This window comes from Trichoplax adhaerens, genomic scaffold (genome assembly GCF_000150275.1).
Source record: "Trichoplax adhaerens TRIADscaffold_3 genomic scaffold, whole genome shotgun sequence".
NCBI lineage: Eukaryota > Metazoa > Placozoa > Uniplacotomia > Trichoplacea > Trichoplacidae > Trichoplax > Trichoplax adhaerens.
In genome coordinates, this window is record NW_002060945.1 from 4,207,589 (window position 1) to 4,218,824 (window position 11,236).

Below are 11,236 nucleotides of genomic sequence, written 5' to 3' on the forward strand. Positions count from 1 at the left end.
ATTGCAACAAATGCTTTGGCGTGCAGTTTATTTTCGTAAATTTGTTGATTTATACTGGCGATTCTACGGATTTAGTGATTGTCAGGAAAGTATATAATTATTAGGTATATATCAACTTTCCTGATGCGCCAAGAATCAAAATATCAGTATCTTACAATTACAGTAGCTTTCAAAAGATGACTACGAGACAATCCTATACCGCAAAGATCACTTTATTATTATTGAGATTTGCATGTAAGCGCGAATTTTAGTGCTCGTGAATGATCTATTTATAATTGTGATATAAGGAATGGTGCAAAGCGCAAATTAATATAACAAAGGCATGTACATCGTCAATGATGCTTTTATGGTAGATTGAACATTCAATACTAATGATACATCATCGACATAATTTAAAACGCATGATTCCTAATTTCATTGCAAATGGAATAACTTACAATGAGCAATTTATAAGGATATTGACAAAGTCATAGCTTAAAGTATATAGAAACAATTAAAGTCATTTGTAACATAAACATACTCGTATCAAGTTAATAATAACAAACAAATCAGCGCATTTATGTCAATTATATAGTCACACATTTATACAGTTGCGTAGGAAGTTTCTGTTTTTTTTGTGCATTTATATATTAAATATATATATATATATATCTTTATATGTATATACAGAAAAGCAAGCATGTGTCGTTGACGTAATAAAAAAGCTAATAAAGATGGTAAATAAGTCTTTCCTATGAAACCGTATAGAGTACATTTTAGATACAGTACAGCGCTTATCAGTTAAAATAGCAGGAAAAAATTCAAAATTTACGCTCATTTACTGTGGGTACTGTACTGCCTTGCAATACTTCCGCAGCACTTGTAAATATAAAGAGCTCTAGTATTTTATAATACAAATGCACATCAATTTTACGATTTAGGTACTTCAGGCTACTCTTAACGATATAAACGTACAAGCAAATACAGTAGCAGACAAATTATTGTCACTTTTTTTCTACAATTAAATTCCCTAAAAAGTACTTCTTACCCAGTATGAGGATTCAGAGTCATCACCTTGGATACTATACATGAATTTACCACACTATTTTAGTATTTTGCAATTTCTTATCTACATATGAACTAAATTTTCTTAGAAATTTCGGATACTCTCTTTTAGTAACAACCCTAACGACAGCCGGTGGTGCCCAACCACCCGGGTTCACTGTAATAAAACAAAGAAATGTATATTATAAAATTTCAGCTTAACTAAATACGGCAGTAACGCTATTCATACATCGTAAAGACTACAATTAATATTATGATGAATAAAAAAATAAAACTCTCACATCCTTTGTAGCCTTTACTTACCATGAGCAATATATACAATCCTACTGGCGATATCATTACGAGTTAATTCCTCCAATGGACAATCTGTCTTTCGAATAATTGTCTCGCAGTACATGCAAACTGTAAATTGAACGCGGACGTATTTCTTGTTCTGGTGACGTTGAAAAAAGTCAATAATTCAGTAGATAACTAGCGATTATAAATGATATATATGACAATTACCGTAGCAAGTGGGTGATCAATAGAATAGTTGACGACAATCCAAGGATCTACGCCGGTTGGGTTGCTGTCATTTTCTAATCTTACAACTGGTCGCATATGACTTGCGAAGCACATATCACGTTGTGCGGTAGGCCATACGCGTTTAATAAGTTGATGAAAAACAAGCGTATCTTGAGATATCTCTTCAATTACCTTTGTCGACTCCAAGGTTGCTATTAAATTATTTCAAAATGTCATCACATCAGTCATACAAGCGTAATAATTAAAATTGGTGGCTATTAAGCGTAATTTCTTACTTTCCCATTCCATCCTAACATCCTTGTCGAAAAATATATTACAAACTTCATGACCAGTGACACCCTAGATCGAAAAAAATTAATAATGTTTATAAAGCTAGCAACCAAACGTATGCTGTCATTGCGGTTTAGGACAGTGCATCTTACATCGACAATATGTTGAGCGCGTAAAGGATCCAAAGCTACGCCGTCTATCTCCAATTCACGTCTATAAACCTTAAAAAAAATTTAAACAAGAATCAATAAATTTGCTTTATTTATATACTAGTAGTACATTATAAACTTGGTGAAAAGGATTATCGAATAGAATTATTACCTTCATTTCATTATCTTCATGAACCAAATTCCATTCTTCATTAATTTCTTCACGGACACAGCTTACATATTCGGATACTTTAGAATCCATCTGAAGTAAACAATCAAGAAAAATGTGTTAATTACACAGACATAATAATTCTACCATCTATTAGTAAAGCCAATAAGCATTTCATGTAAACATCTATTAATTTGATAACCTCTCTCATGAGAGTGGCTTTGGAGTCGTCTGGATTGTAAAAATCGATATCATTCTAAGTAAAAAGCAAGTAACTATTAGAGAAGTTTCATCAAATGCAAATAATACGTTGTGCATAATCCTAAAGAATAACTGCGACTTCTTTTTGGTAGACTGTACATACTTGCTCATTTAACTCAGTGCCTTCCTTATCTAGGGCAGTTTCGACAGCATCGAAAAATTCCTCATCGGTCATCATACAGTTAGGACCTTCCTACTCAAAAAATAACACACCCAAAACATCATGCAATAGGAATAGATTAAAGAATGCCACAAGGCTAACAAAGGCAGGAAAATTCGTACGATTAACCTGGTAATCAGGACCCGCAGCAAGAGCTCTCTTTCGCGCATCTTCAAGCACCTGCTTGTACTCCTGTTGTAGCCTACGTCTTTTTTCCATTTCCTGCAAAAAATTAACTGCTATTAGTATTACAACATACGGTATTGTCAAATAAAAGGAGTCATGAAATCCTTTCATGAAAGCAATTGCTTACCCGTTCCAAGCGTTTACGCCATTTATCTTCTCTAGTTAGCATTAAATCGATGCAGTGCGATAAAGTTGCTAAAATTCCAGCAGTTGTTGCTTTAAATGTGATTGATTCCCCTTTAAAGTCGATACCCGATTTCAATAATTCAAGTGCTGTAATGGCATCGATTCTCTCTTTTTCATCAATACTATTAGCCACTTGTGATATGTTATTTGAACCGGGAGAAGTAGAATAACTACTAGAAAACTGTAAAAATAATTTGTTGGATAAAAAAAATTTAGTTAGATTGGTTCCTTAATTAATTGTCTTACTTGTAATACAATGGTTTATTTAGTATATTACATAACATTTACCCTAGTAAAATTTATTAACGATGATATCCTGGAGGTAGTATAGGTAGCTATTCTTGATGCTGATTTTCTAGGTGATAATTTGTATAGCGTTTTAGGTAACAAAGTTGTTCCTTCTGTTATCTCATCATCTCCAGAGTCTGCTTCATCTACTAATGAAGGTATGATTAATACAAAGTTAGTTTGACACAGTCATTAACCATGACTATGATCATTTTGACAATCCTATGATTTCCAAAATTGATTTTGTCGCATTTTAGTTACTTCTAATGTCTTCACTAGGAGGTCGTAAAGAATCTGCCATGTCCGGTTCATTCCTTTTAAACTCTTCAATTTTATGCTCTGCCTCAACAACGGCATCAGAGCATTTATCAAAGAAACGTTGTAAAGTATCCACTTGCCGGCATAGAATTTCCCTATATGTCTCCATTTCCAAAAGTTTTTCTTTCAAATTTTTGTCCCGCTAAAATTAAATCCAGTTCAATCCTTTAGCAATAACTCCTAACCAGTTAGTAATTGCGTAGTATTGTATTCTATCAGTTAAGGATAACAACAACACCAGTACCTTTGTAGATGAGGTGGAAGCTGTTGATAGACTTGTGTAAGAGCTAATGGACATCATTGAGCCTTGACGTCTTAAATTTGTCTCACCGACATCAGGACTAGCTTCCTAATATGTGGATTAGAAGGATATATGATAAGTATCATTACAGAGCTGATGATTATAACGTATCGACTGTTCAAGCATTGGAAATCCTAATATAACTAGTATCTAATTTAAGCAATAGTCGCATTTTTAAACCTGAAAAGTATATCATTGCTCTTACGTCTAGATGAAACTGATTCGCTAGACTGATACTTCTAACGAAGCTAAAATTAAGCGTAGGCTACGTGACTGTCATTTTCATTTTTTAATATAGTGCTGTTAGTATTCAACTGGATTCCAATTTTATTACATGCATAGCCAACATTATTTTTGCTAACGCGGCCATGTTCAAGAGTAAACATTATTATATCTATTTATAAAAAATAAGATTGGTCGATGATTGTTATAACAACAAACAGCTTAATCATACTATAATTTTTTGAAGATAGATATTAACTGATCTATTTTCTAAATAGCAAAGATGTCTAAACTTTAAGAATGATATCCACATACATTATCGTCTACTAGAGGGATAAAATCAAAACCCTATTTAGGTATTGAATATACCATACACGGACGTATATCATTTTGATAATAATTCATTAATCAATTTTATATAATGTATATACCGTAAAACGATACCAACAGTGAATAAACTTACTCTCGAAGTTTCAAGGGCATCTATCCATCTCTGCCTTTCTTCCTTGCTTTTGGCACGTAAGTAATAAACTTGATCGCTAATGCTAACATCAAATCGGCAGTCATCGAATTCATGACACTATGATAGGAAGATAAATTGATAAAAAACAAGCATGAAGATTAGAGACGAGGGATTGAAATGATATCGTAGTACTTTAACGTGGTGAGATAAAGTAGATTAAAAGGAGATTAAATGTGAGGAATTGAAACTGTCGTGATAGCCATAGAGGGAAAAATGGCAATCATTCAGCATATAAGACAAGTAGCTAAAAGCCAAGATCAGACATAAGGAATTGAAATAGTTGTGCGATAGTTAACATGGCGTGACAAGTAGATAAAAAAGCAATAACATTAGGCATGAATATCCGTCACAAGCACACCCATTGCTCTTGCTTGACGACTAATTGAGCGGTTTACGACCAATTTATTAATGTAGCATACTATTGAAATTGTCAATCTAACCCATTCAAGTCGACAAGTGTAATACTGTACGGTTTATTGACTTTTTTTTGCATCCTCTTTTAGCCATTACAAAGTAGTACTATCGTAGATATTTATTAAAGGCTACTTCACTAACGATAAGTGTTGATAAATATCTCCATCGTCAAGTCATGCCTGTTTTTGATCACCTCTTTTATCGAATTCATAATCCATGGATTTTAACCTACTCCTTCTTTTTGTAAAAGTAAACTATCAAAATCATTAAAGCATGTTCTACTTTAACAATTTATTAGCCGCACTCAGTCATTGGTAAACTTATAACTTTGGAAATATCAGATAAATTTAGTTCTCCCTATGTTGGAAAATGTTTAAATAATAGTTGTCTGATGTACAGGATAGTGTTATTTTTTCTTAATTAAATCGCATACTTTCTTGACAACGAAAATTGCAAGTATTGGCTAGGCGGTTTATGTCCTTCGTATACAGGATTACCGTAAAATTTTAACCTTCAGCAACTGAAAAATCGACCTTTAATCGATAGTATACAGTATGAGGGATTCACCATGAATATGCATGCATTATTGAGTATTTTTTAGTCCATCTTTCTTTATAAAGTCTATTAGTCAAATAATTGGATAACAAAAGCAATATATTTAATGGTATTAGGTAGAGGATTGTAACTTCCGGAGTAGAATACGTGGTGGTATTGCCTTAATTATTTGATAATTAAAACTTCATTTTTGGATAGAGGAATAGAAGAAAAGAATGAAATTCGATAGAAAAAAATGGAGATCAAGTCTAATTCACTATTCTTTTTCGCTATTAAAAGTCATTGACGAGCTATGTTGTATCAGGAAATCAATTCTCCAATCGCGTAGTTTACAGTCTAAAAATATTCACACTTGGTATTTTGATCGATCTTTATTTTTCAATTAAAAGACTGGCCAATCATGAAATGGTTCCACTAGAATAGAATAAACATCAATAATGTATATGGCTATTGAAAACGGATTATTCCTAGACTAATCATATGATAAAAGGTATCTTTTTAACGGCGTTATGTTATTCTTGGCCATGGCTAATCCAATTTGCAAAGTTTAAAGCCAGCATAGAATATCCATTCTGAAGTAGTTAGTTTGGGGTGGATAACGGTCAAAAACTTGTCATTAAGTATTCTAGTCGTGGACGTTTGCTTTGAATAGATCAATTTATTTCCCCTAAAATGGACTATACTATTTCAGTCGACGAATATTGTCTAATGTCGTTCTACATATAATAATATCCAGCGTTGTCTACAAGCAAGTGTTAAGCCCTTTTATGAAAATCGATCTGCATCTGCCTTTTAACATTTCTCCTTATTTTATCATAGCAAGGGATTTACAATCATGTCATGAAGGATTATCATTCGACTGCGATATCATGCTTGGCCTTGAGAAAGATTAGCGCGAGTGTGCTATATAGGCGTAGAATAGTTTTTCCGCCTTTTTTCCATATGGATATTGCTCAACAAATCAGAAAAAACGATACGGTCATTAAAGGAAAAATAATTGCAAGGTAAAAATATTGACGACAGACTTGACAAGTATTGATTGAATGATGACGAGTACAGAAGGGCAAATTAAAAATCAGAATGATTGGAGTCTTGTCATTGCAACAGTAAGGAAAATGATGATGACGAGGAGTCCAAATTAAATTTATGCATCATCTTTTTAATTTTGATGACATCCATTGCCGTCCGTAATGTAATCATAAATAGAATTCAAAACTAGTTATTTCAATCATGTCGAAGATAGACAAGATTTGGATTGTATGTTATGGCTTCAATTGATTATACCCATAAAGGATAAGATGAAAGAAGAGAGTTACTTTGATATATTGGATACGATGATCCAATATTCAAGATTGCAATGACGACAGATTGAAAATGGACGGTATTGCTAGATACGATGTAGAGCTCGATAGTACTATCGATAGACGAGGAAAGGCATTCACTGAATTTGATATATCGAATCGTAGTTAAGCATGACTCGTTTATGTTGGACAAGACATGAAGGTTAAAGCCAATGAAGATGCCATGCAAGTCGTCTTCAACAGAATAAAAAAAAAAACTCCATTGACTTGTACAAGTATAATGAATTGGGGAGGAAAATTGACCGTCGGCAAAATACAGACCCAAAAATAGCCTGATTGGGAATAGTATTTCCCTTCTATCCTTGGTTGATTTTACTACTATCGCGCTCCCTTGAACTATCAGTAATAATTTCACTCGATCATCAATCGAGTGAAATAGTAGGTGTAGGAGTTCCAACTGCCTTTCTAGTTGGATAAAATTTCAAATCCTACACGTACTGTGCAATGTTGGATCAACTCCAGGCAACCTTGACCATGGAGAAGAATAGATAGTAGAAATGGATCATCAACAGCATTTGCATAGTCGATCATTTATGACATTATTAGTCGATACGCGTAGTTGTGACTTAAGAAAGGACTACAGGATAGGAAAATTGTTGATTAATGATAGCCATTATTATCAGCAATGCAAATGATTGCACTATAATGTCATCATTAATCCGATCATGATAATTGTATAGAAGGAAGAGTAATAATCAATAGGAGTGCAAAGAAAACATGGGCAATAATACTGTAAAGTGATCATCTTGTCTTGTTGGTGAATACCACGCTAGGATTGAATTATCATTTTTCTTGCAATGTGAATAAATTGAGCTTTGATGATGCTAGACGATGAGTTGAATATTGCGTTTGACAAGGACGTCTCTACTCTAGTGTATGGCCAAGGTGGCGCGGCCATTTTGACGCTCACTCAAGATTGAATAGGGAACATTTTACGCTGTGATTCTTTGCTAATGGATAAAGATAAAACGTACGGATGCAATAGTCATGACTAGCAGTGGAAATAGGTATAGAGTGATGCTTTACGATAGAGATTTTGCGGACGACATCATCAATAAATCATGACATAGCCAACTTATTGCAACAACAGTTAAAATGCTATTGCAACCAATAGCATCCATATTGGATAATTGTCGTTTGTATACGTACTATTGTTTTTATTTATCCTCGATACAAAATAGATGATTCATGCTGCAGTTATACAATTTAATACAAGTTGGAATCTATGTTAGAGCAGCCATATGGCTTGAGTCATGACTTACTGGAATGATTGGAGGCGAGAAGGACTATATTAGGTCGGTCAACAATGTGGAGATGATGATCAAGTCATTTTCAATCGATCCAGTAGAAAGTAAAGGAAACATGATCAGGTATGCAAACGGATACAGCTTCAAGGTGCTATCCTCATAACTCTAGAATAGTAGATTTGCAAGAGTCTAAACTATCCCTCTAAATCAATGACAACAGTGAAGAAAAAAACCAATTTCCAACCATACCAATGGAGAAGATTGTTTTAGGCAAGGCTTGCATGTTTTCAATCTACGCGTCCAATTGATCTCATGTTATCCCTCAAGGATAGTAAATCAGAATACATCATTTCAACTGACACAAAGCAACTCTAGTCCTTTCAAGGCATACAATGATAAAGTAGTTGCAACGATGGTTATTGAAAAATGGAGTCAAGGCTTTTCAAAAAGGGTAAGAGAGAGAGCGAGGTGGACGAGTTTATGTCAAAGCAATCGATTGATGAGAGAGAGCAAGGTGGACGAGTCTATGTCAACACTATCGATTGATCAGAGAGCAAGGTGGACGAGTCTATGTCAAAGCTATCGATTGATCAGAGAGCAAGGTGGACGAGTCTATGTCAAAACTATCGATTGATCAGAGCAAGGTGGACGAGTCTATGTCAAAACTATCGACTGATGAGAGAGAGCAAGGTGGACGAGTCTATGTCAAAACTATCGATTGATCAGAGAGCAAGGTGGACGAGTCTATGTTAAAACTATCGATTGATCAGAGAGCAAGGTGGACGAGTCTATGTCAAAACTATCGATTGATCAGAGCAAGGTGGACGAGTCTATGTCAAAACTATCGACTGATGAGAGAGAGCAAGGTGGACGAGTCTATGTCAAAACTATCGATTGATCCCTATCGAAGCTGCAATCTCGGTTGGATCGCATTTCAGGCAAATCCCTCCCCAAGAAAAAATTGCAAGTTATGAATGGGTGGTAGAAGATAGCATGGAGCCATGCTGTAGTCTTACCTCGACAGCAGCAGATCGAATACTGATCGATCCTCGACAACCGATTGATAATTCACTTTCTGATTTAAAATAGGCTAAAGTTCCATCACGTAAAATAAACCATCGGTCTTGCCAGCCATGAATGTAATTGGTCCATTTGCTTAGTGTGCCTTGCATGGTGGGTGCAATCGGTGCATCGGCAGAATCATCATCGCTCTCACTCAGGCTGCGATTCTCTTCTTCAAACATGATCGTCGTAGTTGAGATGATCGTGTAGACAGGCAATCAATGAAATAAAATGGTGTTGATGAAATTTTTTCGATCCTCCAACCGATGATGGAGGCAAGAAGGGAGAAAAAATGCGACCCAGTCCAAGTCAACAGCGCCAATAATAGTAGTGCTAATGGTCTGGACAAGGATCCCCTTTCCAATGACTGGTGTCCAGTCCCAGTACACAGGGTAGGCCACAACTCGCCCTGGCCCCATACTGATCCTGTCTACTAGGCTCACTATAGAGTTGCGACCCAGTTGAGAGTGGAGTCCCAGTACACAGGGTAGGCCACAAGTCCCCCCCCTGGCCCCATGCCGATCCTGTCGTGTAGGTTCACTATAGAGTTACGACGGTAAGGCAAATATTGACAGGCTTCACCACGTGACGATCAGACAAGGTGGTCATTGGACCACTGCATGGTCTCGTCCGCGGTGCATGCGTCAACGCTGAGAGGATTCACCCTTGGCAAATACATCGTTCGCACCTTTGTCTTCACCCTACGCCTGAGTTCAGACACAGTCGTATCACCCCAAAAGTCGGAAGTGCATGCGTCAACGCTGAGACGATTCACCCATTGCAAATGCATCATTCGCAGTGAGTGCCTGAGTTCAGACACAGCCGTATCAACCCAAAAGTCAGAAGTGCATGCGTCAATGCTGAGAGGATTCACCCTTTGCAAATGCATCGTTTGCACCCACTCTTCACCCTCCGGCTGAGTTCAGACACAGTCGTATCACCCCAAAAGTCAGAAGTGCATGCGTCAACGCTGAGACGATTCACCCCTTTGCAAATGCATCGTTCGCACCCTGTCCTCACCGGGTGAAGTTCACCCTACGCCTAAGTTTCAGACACAGTCGTATCAACCCAAAAGTCAGTAGTGCATCCATCAACGCTGAGAGGATTCACCCTTTGCAATGCATCATTCGCACCCTGTCTTCACCCTACGCCGGAGTTCAGACACAGCCGTATTAACCCAAAAGTCAGAAGTGCATGCGTCAACGCTGAGAGGATTCACCCTTTGCAAATACTGTACATCTTTGGCACCCTGAAATTCACCCTACGCCTGAGTTCAGACACAGTCGTATCAACCCAGAGGATTCACCCTTTGCAAATGCATCGTTCGCATCCACTCTTCACCCTACGCCTGAGTTCAAACACAGTCGGATCAACCCACAAGTCGGAAGCGTATCTACACTACCATGTACTGTAGATACGCTTCATACTGTAGTACTGTACTGCACTCTCCCTTCTCTACAGTACCATGTACTGGATTCACACAGTACTGTACTGTACAAGTGGACATCGGGCTGCTGTTGTTTTCAACTTGTTTACCACAACTTGGGGAATCTGCGTAGCAGTGTTGAAAGCGACTGCAAGACAATGGAATGGATTGTGAAAGCAGCATTGAAGACAACATTGCGATCAACATGGATATACAGTACAACTCCCCTATATGATAGGCATAAAATCGACTGTATCCATATACGACTGTCCTACGGGCTATAGTCCATGTATGCTGTAGAACTTGGCAGTATTTTCGACACGTCGACTTGTACACTTTGTCTACAGGGAATACTATCGAAGCCATTGACTACTCCAAGAAAAATCTTTGCTTCCCGTAGTCCATGCTCAATGTCTCAGTCTGTCTGTTACTCTCACATTTCTTACTGATCAACCGATAGTACTAGTACGAACAGCAAGAAATGTGAGAGTACTGCTGAAGTAATTATCCAAGTATCAACACGAATGACTCTAATCGATGTATACGAGGGAAAAAATCCCTGTCCAGGC

The 11,236-nt window shown here is 36.7% G+C and overlaps 1 protein-coding gene across 1 annotated transcript; it reads right to left on the reverse strand.

Annotated features, from left to right (window-relative positions):
- Nucleotides 1-1,073: 1,073 nt before the first annotated feature.
- On the reverse strand, nt 1,074-9,351 carry TRIADDRAFT_22163 (uncharacterized protein; the record flags this gene model as incomplete). The annotated part of the gene is made up of 14 exons (XM_002110953.1): nt 1,074-1,201; nt 1,348-1,471; nt 1,543-1,760; nt 1,845-1,908; nt 1,992-2,060; nt 2,161-2,250; nt 2,288-2,413; nt 2,522-2,611; nt 2,708-2,800; nt 2,892-3,082; nt 3,500-3,698; nt 3,801-3,905; nt 4,543-4,659; nt 9,196-9,351. The coding sequence occupies 14 exons, from the start codon at nt 9,349-9,351 to the stop codon at nt 1,074-1,076; spliced, it is 1,770 nt and encodes a 589-aa protein (XP_002110989.1).
- Nucleotides 9,352-11,236: the final 1,885 nt, after the last annotated feature.